The sequence below is a fragment of the Opisthocomus hoazin genome, chromosome 1 (assembly GCF_030867145.1).
Source record: "Opisthocomus hoazin isolate bOpiHoa1 chromosome 1, bOpiHoa1.hap1, whole genome shotgun sequence".
NCBI classification, from domain to species: Eukaryota; Metazoa; Chordata; class Aves; order Opisthocomiformes; family Opisthocomidae; genus Opisthocomus; species Opisthocomus hoazin.
This window is the reverse complement of record NC_134414.1, coordinates 23,341,985-23,356,602: the sequence shown is the minus strand read 5'-3', so window position 1 is coordinate 23,356,602 and position 14,618 is coordinate 23,341,985. Positions and strand designations below refer to the sequence as shown.

Here is a 14,618-nt window from a genome sequence, read left to right as displayed (position 1 = left end):
AAAAAACAGGCAACATAGCCCTCCTTGCATGAGTTCAAAGTAGCCCCTGCCTATTAACATCCTGTAAATTCCACAAGCATTTTATTATTGTAAAGGGGGGGGGGGAAGTAGGGAAATCTACAAAAAGATCTATTCGCCCCACAGATCTGAAATTTTGAATACTTGGCACAGCACTGTACTTTACAGCAAAATTTAATTTGCTGTTGAGTGTTAAATGCAAGATAAAAGTGAAGGTAAATACTTCAAAAGCTGTGTTTAAAAAGTCAGGCCTCTTGTACTGAGGAAGGTACCATAAACATCTTCCAACTGTGAGGTTTTTTTTAGTGTTATTTGAAAACTTAACAGTTTATCAAAGCAATACCTCCCTATCACGTGGCAGACTTGGCTCCTCCTGGCAAACCACCACATTTCTCAGGCATATATCTTGTCAGTTACAAGAAGGTACATCTCAGTGAGGGACTTTTTGATGGGTAGGTACAAATAGTTGGTAATCAAAGCATTCAGCAGTTAATAAAGTAATCTCTGCATCTTATTTCAAAATATGAATTCAGCATCTGATTAAACACTACCTAACCAGGTATTCAGGTCAATTACTGTAGCTTTTCCACGCATTTTTCACCAGAAAAATATCATGGAGTCTGGAAAAGTTGGAATGACACAGAAGAAGTGAAAGACCTTTCAAGATTGGTGCCAATAGCAAAAGGAAGAACCCTGAAATAAAAACTCACAGGAGTCAGACAGGAAAGCAGTGAGCCTAGCATGAAACCAGGAATGGGCTTGGAGCTATCCAGTCTGGGACCAGAATTCCTCATAATTTTTATTTATTTTGGGAAATCTTCAAGTCTAAAATATGTTCTCTGAATTCTGGATTAAATATCCTATTCACAGCCCAGTGAAGCAGCATATATCAGTCCTTCAGGAAGCACGTTCAGACTCTCCAAACGTTGAAAGACTGACAAGTAATCTGCCAGTGGAAGCTCAGGTTCTGTCTGCCAGAGAGAAGTGGTCCCTGTCTGACAGTGCCCTCATGGAGTTTACATTCCAGTACTTTACTCCCAAAATATTACAAAGGTACTATAGCTTACGCATATGACTAATGCCTGTAAAGTTCCAAGTGAGTACTTTGTAAGTCATCCGGTACTAAAAAGCAGACATTTCAAATAGGTCCAATGATTTCCACCCTAAAAATGCCTATTTCTCTTCCACAACTGCAAAAGAAATTTAGGATGATTAGTCCAGATGTCCTTTGCCTGACGGGAAAGGCAGTGAGTCCCCCTCAGTGTTTGCAGCTATCATCACTGCTTCACACCACACCCAATCAGTCCCTCATTTTCAGTCATTAAGCTCACTTAACGGAAATAAATAGTAATATGTGTATACATCAGTGCCAAGAACGTTGTGTGAACTTTTACACTGTTACCTGTCTTTTTTTAAACTGAAACAAAAGATTAATGCAGTAAAAAAAAAAAAAAAAAAAGGCAAAAACCCCAACATACGAAGGTTACAGTAAAAATCCAATGCTGTGACAGGCAGGGAGAAAAATTTCTACAGGGAATGAACCCCACAGATGTTCCCAGATTCTTGGCTGGAAGTATTTAACAACCAAGTGAAATAAGTACTCCAGAATATTTATTTTGGTATAAACTCCATGTGGATATACTTATTCTGGAAAAACAATGCCAGAATAGCAAATTTTGATAAATTTCTACAGGAAGACAAAGTCTGCATGCAGACTTTGAGATGTAGGTATATTACATTAGCATTTATCTATTTTCTCTTTACTGGGTGCAATCAAGAAATCATAGGTTACTCTGAAATTTGGAGCAGGAATTGAACTATATCGGATATTGCTAACTGAAACCAGTGTTCCTATTGGAAACTTAGGTGGTGAAATATTAAAATTTGATAATTTTAGAACTTGAAAGTATAGTTTACAGCTATATGCTCATGGATGACAGAAAGACTTTCTTAGGTCAAAAATACCTAATAATTTCCAAAGCCAGATGGTAGACATAAGACTAAAAAAACACACACACACACAAACCAACCAAGCAAACAAAGAACATGCTCCAAACCAGAGGATGGGAACCCAAATGCAATACCAATAGCAAAAAGGAACTGCAGGGTTAGTGTTTGTAAGACAGCACTGATGTTGAGATGCTCAAGAAAGATACTCAACTTCTAATACAGGACGGCAGCATTCTGAATCGCAGTGCATTCTGTAACATCTTTTTTTTTTTTTTCCTTAGTGTCTTTGTTCCTTTACATCTACAATATCTACAATGGTGTTGATTTTTAAGAAAACTGGGTCAGTGGCTTCCTCAGGGGCAGAAAAAGTTGCTCCTTTCCTTGAGGAGACACTGAACTTGGGAGATTTCAGAGCGTGGCAGACAAGAGAGCCAGAAGAGGGAGATGGGAGCATGTCCCCCCATGACAAGGAGCTGCAAGAAGGAGCAGAAAGGAACCGATCAGGCTTCAGAGGTTTCTGTAGAGAATGTACTAGGAACCGCAGGGGCAGGATTTTGCTGCCATTCAGAAACTCACCAAGCTTACAGCATGGGCCTGCCTGCAGGGATGAAGTTGACAGAGATGACTAGAAACCTGTTTTATTTCTAGTGGTGGTGGTTGCAGGGGGAAGCATTGGGCATGTTTTGTTTTGGGGTTTTGGGCTTTTTTAAACCTAATGCATTTCAGTTTTCTCTGTTTAAAAGAAAAATGGTTTACCTTAAATTATAATAATAAGGCTTATTTTTATCTAAAAGCCTGGGTTTTTTTCTGGACAATATGCTATAGGAAAGTATTTCGGCAGGTCTACCTTAAAGCTTTGACTAATTAGAAGTGCCACCATAGATACCTTATTCTACCCCCTCTTCTCTGCTCTGGTGAGACCTCACCTGGAGTCCTGTGTCCAGCTCTGGAGCCCTCAGCACAAGAAAGACATGGACCTGTTGGAGCGGGGCCAGAGGAGGCCACAAAGATGATCTGAGGGCTGGAGCACCTCTGCTATGAGGAAAGGCTGAGAGAGTTGGGGCTGCTCAGCCTGGAGAAAAGAGGGCTGCGGGGAGACCTTATTGCAGCCTTCTAGTGCCTGAAGTGGCCTACAGGAAAGATGGGGACAGGCTTTTTACCAAGGCCTGCACCGACAGGACAACGGGCAACGGTTTTAAATTGAAAGAAGGTGGACATAAGGAAGAAGTTTTTTACCATGAGAGTGGTGAGGCACTGGCACAGGTTGCTCAGAGAAGCTGTGGATGCCCCCTCCCTGGAAGTGTTCAAGGCCACCTGGTCTAGTGGAAGATGTCCGTGCCCACAGCAGGGGGTTGGAACTACGATGATCTACAAGGTCCCTTCCAACCCAAACCGTTCCGTGATTCCAATTTTGCTTTGCAAGGTTAGTTTTATGACAGGATAGTCACCAGACTCTTAAACAGGAACACGTAAGTATAATACACACTGTGGGCTTTCCATGTCATGGCTGAATTATGATCATGAAGTCTGAACAGTTTAAACCAACTATGCAGTAAATTGTGCTACCACGCATCTGTACTGGATTCCATTGATGCATCTGTCATTCAGGTACTACTCAATGAAGCTCCTTAACACAATGTAGTCAGAATGAAAAAAACCCATAATTTAAACACAATTTAATTTCTCTGTTACTAAAAATCTCAGTTCTTAAACAACTTAGATGATTTGATGATTTTATCTTTTAAATATTTTACTGGTAGCTTTTTCCCCATCAGAAAGTACAGAAACGTGTTCAGAAAAGCTCAGGCTTACAGTATGCCATAAACAGGAAGAGAGATGTGGGGTTTTTGGTGGTTTTTTTATTTGGTTCGTTGGTTTTGTGTTTTTTGGGTTTTTTACATTTTCAAACATTAACTTTCTTAAAGTAAAAAAGTGTTTTCCTTGAAATCCTCAGCGTTTGCAGATCTATGGCACATAATTAACACATTCAGTGTAAAAAATATTGGAATTCTATGCAAGGAAATAGATAACCTCTCCATCTCCATGGACCCCTCCCTCTCCAGTTCTAACTGGCATCATCTCTGAGCTTTCCCGAGTAAAGCACTGAGGTATTGGAAGTTATTGTCAAGAACTATGCATATCACTGACATTGACCGTATTGGAAGTTATTGTCAAGAACTATGCATATCACTGACATTGACCTGATATTTCCTAGAAACTAAGCAAAGCCTGTTTAACACACTTTAGAGAGATCTCATAATTACGAGTTTTGCAGAATAGGAACATTATACGTGGTCACCTGTTTTGCTTACTGATATCATTATGAGGGAGACATGGAGGAATATTAGCCCCACTACATTTGTGGGCTGCTTTCTTCTGTCCATTTTTCCAAATGCTTTGAATTTTACATTTACTGAAAATCCAAACCAACATAGCCCCAAAGTAAGCTTGTAGCACAAATATGGAATCCTTTGAACAGTGCTTCCCTTTGTGAGTTCCATTTTTAAAATGTCCCACCGTACATGTGCATACTCAGATTCTCTGGAACTGAAGCAAAACCAAAGCAACTAATTTGACTATGTAGCTTTGAGTCAACTCACGAGATCGGAAGAGCAAGCTTGAACACTTTGCAGCTCAATAGCACAGATAATGCTGTCCAAACAATAAGCTAATTTTAAAATCTTACTTTATCACAGGAATAGCAAGAAAACGATGCACGCACACGCACACACAGACATACTCACTCCTCTGAACAGAACACAAGTTTTGATCTCACACCTTTCACAGCCTGTAGCTGTCCCATGTAAATCTTTTTTCAGTTTAAAAATTGGTGCTAACATGAATGATTTACTTCTACCTATGTAATCTGTCAATGTTGCAGCTTTGTATATAGCAAAAAGGAGTTCTACTACACGGACAAATTCTTAGGCTCCCCTTCTCTTCTTATAGTTGCATTATTACTTGGCTCATAAATACACTTTATGCAGTCTGGCAAATAAGTAGGAAAGACGACATTCCAGAAACATTGAATTATGTGGGTGGCTCCAGCATTCCCATCACATCCACATAACCCATCTTTCACTAGTATTTAAAATCACAGAAAAGCTGGTGCTTAAAAACCATTCAGTCAGATATACGGCTGATCAGTAATTTAAAACTAAAACCCCAAAATTACAAAGCACGAGCCTCTCTAAACCAGGCAGTTAATACACATTTTATCTTGAAATTTCATAAACAATATTGTAGCTTCACCTGTGCACGTAGTGATACTGTATAATCACAGAAAGAAACAATCTTACCTGCTCTCTTATTTCTTTTAATTTTTCCACTTTCTTGAGCTTTGTCATATATTCCTGGACTTCTTTCAGCCCCATATCTGTGCAGAGACGAACTAAAAATCGGAGGCCTAATTGAAAAGCAAAACATCGTTAAAAAAAAAGGCTTACAAGCAGGTCAAACTACAAGTGCACCCTAACAGAACTGGACATACCGCATGGCAAACAATGCAAATAACTGGGAATACAAGGTGACTCTAGTCCAGCATCACTATGCAAGTTGTGATACTTCGCAAATAATTCAACATCTTTAGTGATGCAGTGTCTATATCCATGTACAGTACAAATACCATTTATATATGTGGAAGGCACAAGACAAGCTAACTCATCTGGCTTAGAACTCTTGACATTTGCAAAATATTCTGGAAACTGGGAAGCATAATAATGATACTAAGTTATTACCGAGGAGCCACTAAAATTGAAAACAATTTTATAAACGCCAAGCAAACCAGAACGGTTTGTTCTTGCTGTTGATGGGGTTGATTTTTTAAAGACTACTATTTATAGAATTTAAAAATCCCAACAAACCAGACATGAAGATCGACTATAACTGTATGATGGAACGAAAAGAACCCCTAAAATAGTCTCCCGAGACACGACACCAAACTCCGAAAACATTGTTGCTATTCTTCTGTGTTTGTCCACATCTCTTTGAATGAACTGCCTCTGAAGCAGAAACAAGCATGACACGATCCATTACCCTCCTGATGGCTTTCATAAGTACGTTACTTTCTTTTTGTTCTAAGTTAGTTTTCTGCTGTTTTAGGGAGCTGAACTTGTTCATTGAGGGATCAGGTAAGCATCAGAACGAGTGTAAGGAAGATGGTTGGGAGCACATGGCCAGGAAGGGATGAGTGAACAACCACTATTTCGGCAGCAGAAAACTTTTCAATCAGTTGAACTGTCTTGTCTAACTCCTGCCTCTGTTTCTAATTTGTAGAAACTACATTCAGAAAAATACTAGCATTCTAAAAAGTCTACTAAATACTGCACCCCTCTGAAATACATGCAACCAATATGAACGTGACGTTTTGGTTATAACTTTGAGGAGTCATAGTATTGACTTTCTCTTGTACAACAGAGCTGTATGATTCCTCTTTAAAAAAAAAGAGTACATTTGTTAAAGCACAACAATACAATTTTATGTTAAAATACAGTAAATGTTCTTCCCACATATCATCTAAAAGCACAGACTTGCTGGCAACAACCTCATGTTTTGGAAGTAGTGAGGCACAGTGTGGGATGTAAGAAGCTGTTTTCACAACCAGGGACAACCCCTATTTTCTACAGGGCCTTTTCACGTAGAGTACAGGTGTGACCGATTCTGCCAAATGTCTTACTCTTCAAAGTTATATTGCCTGTAGTTTAGTTTGAAATTCTCTATGGATTTTCTAGAGCCTGGTTGACCAACTATACTTAAAAACCCAACAACAAAATCTCACCCTCTACATTCTTTCAGAAGGCCTGGCTTTGGTAAAACCTGACAATAAGATTTTCTCGTATCTAGAAACTTACAGCAGGAGTTTCAACTAGCAGGGACTAGAAGTAAAAATACATATATTTTATCAAAAGAAAGATGAAACAAGTAACATAGTTACAAAATTTAGAAAGTATGAATGAGAAAGAACTTACGCAATCTGCTACAGCTAAAGTTTATTTTCATCTCTTCAGCATTACCCTAGTATTTCTTAAATCACACTTTAGTGTTGTCACAGAAAACATGCAGCATTAGCATGAGTAAAAATGTTAGTTTGTGAAAATATTTTCATATGAAAAATACTTACATCATACAATTACTAAACACACATATTCAATGTAACAAAGTTTTCTTTGATAGTTGTACCACTCAATGAAACAACTTACATTCAACATTCTCTGGGAATTTTCTGTGAATGACTTTGTATTTCTCTAGAGCTTTCTGGTAGTTACCTGCAAACAACACAAACATCTCCTATCCACATGTCCAAACATTAAAAAGAATATCCAATAAGAAATTGATACAGTTTAACATCACTTAATCTTTTTGAGTACATGATTTAATGATAAGACAAAATTCGATAAAATCAAACTTCATATTCTTTAATTACTGACAGCAAAAAATTAACAGCATCTCAAAACAGTCCAAATTGTTCTGTAAATAACAGAATTAATTAAGAGGCATTTCCTGATTTTTGCCCTTATTTGACCTGCCTGTAGGACCCCATTGTTCTATGACACAGCTACTAGATAAGCTGTATCAAGTATACCAGGTCTTATCTGAGGCTGCAAAACACTGGTCAAGCAGGAAGGTGTAACAGCTAAGTTCTGCCTACCTTTCCTTCCATCAGAACCCTAACTGTGTGTCTCTCCTTTGTCCAGATCTGGTAGTGAAGTAGTTGTTCTTTAAGACTTTTGCCTTCAGTTTTGGCCCTGCTTGATTATTATTCAAAGGACTGACAGATCCTGTGAATCTAAAACCTCATATCCATAAAATATCTGACAAAAAAGTTTGTTGAGATATCACTGTTTTTATTTTCTTAGGGCGAGGCAGAGAACAAACTGACCTGCTATGTGTTAACATGATAAGCTGGGAAGTTTGCCAATGAATCATAAACGATCTAAAAAGCAGCCAAAATCATTGTGTTTCTTTGCTGGGAAAAGTTAATCTGTCTAGTTTTGGGTGGTGCTGACTGTCCGTAGTTCCCCGACTTCCTTATGTCCTGTTCCTTTTGTCGTTGCTATATTAAATAACTGAGCAGAGTGAGAAAATGCACTTATTTATTATGGAAGTCTGTTCTGCAAAGTTCTAAAGAAGCATAAAGGAGAGTGACAAAATGGGACAGCAAGAAAGAAGAGTATCATTTACATCATCAAGTGCCTTGAATGCATTTTAGGTAATGAAAAAAACCAGAAAGATTAGTCTCTTTCCATTTTGCTCGTTGGCGTATTACATTCCCAGTAAGAAAATACAGCACATTAAGACTGTCTTTTCTTCACATAATGAAAATACTATTTTAATATTGAAAAATTATACCTGCTGTTGAAAAGGAATGGGAATTAAGCAACTTTAAAATCTAGTTACTTATGTAAGATTAGATGGTAGTATAATTGCACTAAAAAGACTTCTATCAGGTCATTTATGCTGTAGTATCGTCTTTATTTTACTTATTTAACAACACAAGGCGTGCTTCATGCGTAAGTCAGTGCAGGCACACTCTAAAAGAACAGTCATGTTTTATTACATATACACAGAAAATTTGTAACAAAATAACATGTAGCTGTATTTTCAAACCAACATTAGGATCAGTATTCACATTAAGTAGAAAAGATCAGAAGAAAAACAAAATCAAAACATCAACCAAAACAAAACAAATCATAGAATCACAGAACGGTTTGGATTGGAAGGGACTTCTGAAGATCATCTAGCTCCAACCCCCCTGCCATGGCCAGGGACACCTTCCACCAGACCAGGCTGCTCAAAGCCCCACCCAACCTGGCCTTGAACACTTCCAGGGAGGGGGCATCCACAGCTTCTCTGGGCAACCTGTGCCAGTGCCTCACCACCCTCAGGGTAAAAAACTTCTTCCTTATGTCCACTCTAAGTCTACCTTCTTTCAGTTTAAAACCGTTGCCCTGTCACTATAGGCCCTGGTAAAAAGTCCCTCTCCATCTTTCTTATAAGCCTTCTTTACATGTTCTCCCAGCTTCTCTTCTTCAGGCTGAACACCACCATCTAACTACAAAAAAATGTTACAAACCTCCAAGCAACCACAAAAAAGTTACAGAACTTACCGCTTCTCCTGTAGCAACTGGCAACCATCAGCTGCCATTTCACTTGTGTTGGTCTGCACATAAATAAAATAAAATTATGCACACTGCCAGACAATGAATAAGCAAAATAATCTGCATAGCATTGGTAAAGACCTATATTAAACTACTCTTAAAATTTTTCACCTAGCATATTGCCTTCCTGGGAAGAATTCAGCCTGTTCATTTCACACGGAGTTTACCCCTGCGGCATGCTCCTGGGTTCAAGCCTCTGTGTCACTCATTTGTAGTCCTATGTAATAGTCTTTCTATTGACAAGCATTAATGACAAGCAAGTCTGCTTGTCATTCTGCACACCAGATCCAATTAGCAGAACAAGTGAACCACTAGTCTTTGCCTGAGGTACAGAACCATGCAATGGGGGAGAACAAAACGTGAAACTGGATTCTGAGGAAGTCCCACCAGCAGGGTCCCAAGCACGCTCAAGGGATCCCTGCCAGTAAGCACACTCGCCACTTACAGCTTCAAAGTCTGGCTTCTCCTCTGTGTCGTCACCTCAGTGCCCTAGCTGCTACCTGCCCTTCTCCTTTTAGCACATAACGGCCATAGATACAGTCAGAGAAAATACTTGAGATATTTGAGCACATACAACAAAACTGTTGGACTCTTTCCTCATTCTTATCAAGATAATGTGAAAATTAGGAAATTTTCATGACAGCAGTGTAAGGATGCTCTATAAACCACATGTGGCTTACAATTCAACAGTAGCATATCCCAAAGGCACTGTACACTAAATTTTCAGAACAGTTTTGTACTTCTTCAATGTTTTCCTCCAGTCACAGCACAGGCCATTTTTAACTCTAAATAATCCGTTTGCCTGGTAGTTGCCAAACAAGCTTATGAAAGACAGTTGCTTCACCTTTTTTAGTTTCAGCTGAGTATGTCTCCTGCAAACAATAAAGGCAGCCAAGCAGATACCATAATAAAGTTTATTACGCAGTTCAGTACGAAAATTCTAGAGAGAATAAATTGTCAGAAGCCAGCATTAGCTGCACAACTCCTTTTATCGATAGATTTGTACACGCTACTAAAATGTAAAATAATGAAAAACTTTCTCAATTCGTTGTCTAACATGTTATCTCAGAATGCAATTTAAAACATAATTATTGTGATTAAAACACTGAATACATTAAACCATGTTAAACTAAAAAATGTTAGTCATGGTTAAAATAAAGTTATAATTTTAAAATGTAACTTTATTTACAATTAGTAACAATTTATAACCCAACATTCATATTTATCAATTGGCTTATCTAGACTCTATTTTTAATATCAAATAAACACCAAAACATCTATGCTGGGGGTTGGGCTAGATGACCTCTAAAGGTCCCTTCCAACCCAAAGCATTCTCTGATTCTATGTTCTGTTACCTACTATTAACAATCTCATCCCACGGAGAAATAATTTCTCTGTACTATAGATAGCTTACAATTACAAACAATAATGAAGACTTTCATATGCCAATTATTCATAAGTACTTTACAATCCACATACTTCATGTTTCATGCATGGACTGAGTGCAACATGAAGCATAAAATAGTCAGATTTTTGCCAAAACAAGATTACGAAATAATTCTTCTTAGTTTCAGCTGTTTCTTTCCAAAATTACTAAGAAGGCCATGAACACCAGCATAAGCGATCTCATAGCCTGACAAAACTACAATTTTTTAAGGTGACCAGTACTTATATATATTTATTATATTACATATTTCACTAACCATTGGTAATTCTGAACTGCACATTTTTGCTTACTTCTATACCTTATTCGTAATACCTTTTTTATGGGAGTAGAAGTTGTGTGAAAAGTGGAAATGCGGCAAGAACTGTTACAAGACACATTTATCTAAACCCCTAAATCCACACCACATGATAAAATAATACAAAAGAAACATTTTGCATAAAACCATAGAGAAGGAGGTCTTGGTGGCTTACGAGAGCTGTTCCCCACTTCATAACTGTGTTTAATGGCAGAGGATAGAGAAAAAAAGAGAATCTAACACCTAATACTATCTTGGGCCCAATGGAGGATAACACTGAAATTGCACAGCAAGAGCAAAAACATACTGTAAACAAACAGAAAGTTCAGAAAATTCAATAATATCCCAAATACTCTTAACTCCGGTATTTGCTTATAGTATTAAAATTACCCAACTAATTTATCTCTAGGTATACTTATGGATGTCGAATCAAAAAAATATTTGAGTGGGCATAAAATAATAACTACTTACAGGATAAGTGCTGCTCTTTCAAAGTACTCAATGGCTTTTTCACAAAACTGAGTGTCAATGTAATAGGCTCCAAGCCATTCAATGACCTCAATGTTTGAAGGGAAATACCGGTACGACTGACAAAACAGGAAAGGTGAAAGAAACACAATTTTAGTGATAAACAACATCTTTATGTTACTTCCGGAATATCTTACTCAAGTGTTTAATTCTCCAGACGCCAAAAACATGTTATATATGAATAGAAGCAGTGTGCTTTACTAAGTAATCCTGAAGGGAAAAAAAAAACACCACACCAAGTTTTCTAATCACAGAACACTTTTTAGAAGTTACCTGAGATGAGTCTGTCACATTTTCCATGTAGCCTTATTCAAAATAGTATTTTAAATAGTTTGCAACAGCAAAAATGTTTACTTAGATCATGTCTACATACGAATAAGTTACCCAAAATGTTAAACAATACTAACTAATAAGTTACAATTCCATATTCAAATCAGTCCGCTGGAAAACTCACCTAAAAGCATTCTTTTCTATGAAATACATATGTATGAGAATAACATTTTCAGCTTTTTAGAAATTCCCACTGAAATAGGCAGCAAAACTATCATCAAGCACAACTCCACTAGTAATTCAGATCATAGTTCAGACTGCAACACAGACTTTGGTCATCCTCGCTTTACACAGATAAAAAACCTCTCAGATAGCAGCAAAGCAATTTCCTGTCTTATTCTTGTTTCTAAAACAGAAGAATCTCTACAAACCACAGACAGTACTATAGCTGGTTTGAAATGAGAGAGGATGGCTATCTTTAGGCAACTGTGTATACATGACGTGTAGCTGTAGCATTAGAATATACATAAATGCTTAAACACAAACACATTATATGTATATTTCCATATCCATTATACAGACATAGCTTCCAATCACCCAGTCATGCTACATACCTTGAAAATTACATTATATTCATTTTTTATTTTGTCTAAGACTATATTTTAAACTAAAATTGCTAGGGGTTCATGTAAACAATGACCATATGAAAAATGAAAGTCTAAGGTCAAACACCACATGGAAACACAGGCCATGTGTTTCCTTAGGATCTGACTATCAGAAATAGATTTTGTCAAGTCTGTCTCCCCCAAAATCTCTTTTTTTGGGGGGAGGGAGTGGGATGACTTTTTAAAAAAGTGTAAATGAATCAACTGTTAATTTGATACAGGAACCTACTGCAAAATTTTCTTTATGACAATGTGCATTGGAAAAGCAATAAAGACCAAGTACCTCATAGTAATAATGAAAAGCTTGGGATTTATCACCTTCAGTATCATATAATTTCCCCAGCTTTGAAAGTACGTGTGGATCAGTTGGTACTACACTGATCAACTGCAGGAGCCACTCAATCGCTTGAGTGGGATCTTCCACGATTTCATATCTGAGTTTTCTTCAGTCAAGGACTGATGCTGATAATATTTTGATTTACTCAGAATTCATACTCCTTTTCATAATGTAATGGATATGCCGGACAGATATGCCAGTCACTGTAGTGTGGTGATATATTGGGATTTTTTACACATTGTTTTCCTAATTTCATTCATATCAGGAAGCATTTTTGTTACACTGAAGAGAGAAATATTCAGATGCTTTGGCTGCTCTTTCACCTTGAAAACACTCTGGGCTCCACAGAACTTTGAGCTTGGTTCTCCTCTCTCTGTGTCACTGATTTTACTTTGACTTCCTCATTTATAAGAATGAAGTGTGATAACCAGGCAATTTATTTGTGGCCTTTACAAGTTCGTAATACATCATTTTTTTCCTGAAGTGATTAGGTAAAACTGGTATCCTCAAGATATTTTCTGCAGTATGTCTAAGAAGCACACCACAGACAGGGTACAATTCTGGTCCAGAGAACAGAGGCAGCCTTAGCTGGCATCAGGCCTGCAGTGTCCTCTCCCCTCCTCTGACACCCTGAGACTTCAGCAGCAATGCGAGCTGGAGCTACTGCCCAACAGGTTTTTTCAGTTTCTGCTGCACCCTACCTTTCATGGAAGAAGCTTGTGAGTGTTGCTGGAAAGCAGTTTTATGTAGTAGTGGAGCAGAGAAATTCTCCCCCAGATGGGAACTGGGAGTTGTAGGGCTATTTATGCTGTTGTAAAGGGGTTATGCAAGGAATAGAGATCGCAGCCCTTTTGTCCTTTTGGAGGTTACTTATTTCACTGACTAAAATATATTTTTATTACCTTCACTAGTCTTAAAAGCATAGTACAGCAGCTGAAATCTGTTCTGCCTTGGGGAGGATTTTATTACAATTTGCACATCAGCAGAAGCATTATTAAGAAATTCATAGCGTGGAATATCACCAGTGATGTGCAAAGCCAACCCCTCCCCTCCTCAGCTTTTCAATCTGTTGAGCTTTTGCACCACACGTTAACTAATCTGAAAACAGCTTTCAGAATACAACCTCACTTTCACTAACTATATTGTTTTTTTCTTAAAAGTTTTACTCAATGGTGCTTACATCTGCCACATTATTTTCATAATAAAATCACCAGCATTTTAAATATTCCAGGACACATTAATATCAAGTGTAAATGTACTCCCTGCAATGTAAATAATGTTAATGTATTTCTTCACCTTCTTCACTGGAAATGTCCAAGAAGGTTGCAAGTCCAGTTCTCATTTTTACAAACATCAAAGAATGACTCTACGCATGATCATCCTACTCATAATGGACACCACAGTAAATTTCTAAGTCATCATGTCATGACAGAAACATGTATTTCAGATTAAATGAGTTTACTAAAACCACCATCCCTTATCATAATCCAGAAAAAGATACATGTTTGCTATCTGGTGAAGGACTTGGGCACTATTTCGAAGGATTGCATGGAGTTTCAGAAAACAATCCAAAGCTTCATCTATTCTATTTAACTTCTTGTATGTTAAACCTAAAATATAAAAGGTTACAGTATTAATGCAATGGGAAAAAGATGACCTCAGTATATTAACTGACAGAATAACTAAGAAAAATTCAATAGGAACATGGTACTAAAAGGCAGTATAACTGCCTTGACGTTGACAGACTCTATTCTTGAGAACCATGCTTACAATTCTTACCAGCTAGCATGACTTACCAAACTGATAAACACAAGGAACGTGAACCTAATCAAAGACCAAGAACATATGTAATCTCACTTTTTGAACGAGATGAATGAGGGAAAGGGAGGGGGTTTAGAGGGGAATTACTCTCATAGTTTAATAATGCTAAAACTGGTATATTTTTAGCAGA

The 14,618-nt window shown here is 37.6% G+C and overlaps 1 protein-coding gene across 4 annotated transcripts in view; it reads right to left on the bottom strand.

Annotated features, from left to right (window-relative positions):
• Positions 1 to 14,618, bottom strand: part of IFT88 (intraflagellar transport 88) — a 56,556-nt gene that overhangs the window by 14,709 nt on the left and 27,229 nt on the right. For all 4 annotated transcript variants that reach the window (XM_075419047.1, XM_075419037.1, XM_075419056.1 and 1 more), the window contains 6 exons: positions 14,169 to 14,277; positions 12,614 to 12,764; positions 11,339 to 11,454; positions 9,075 to 9,127; positions 7,167 to 7,232; positions 5,268 to 5,374 (listed from right to left, as the gene is read on the bottom strand). In XM_075419047.1, coding sequence (XP_075275162.1) covers positions 5,268 to 5,374; positions 7,167 to 7,232; positions 9,075 to 9,127; positions 11,339 to 11,454; positions 12,614 to 12,764; positions 14,169 to 14,277 — 602 coding nt within the window. The remainder of the gene's footprint in view (positions 1 to 5,267; positions 5,375 to 7,166; positions 7,233 to 9,074; positions 9,128 to 11,338; positions 11,455 to 12,613; positions 12,765 to 14,168; positions 14,278 to 14,618) is intronic.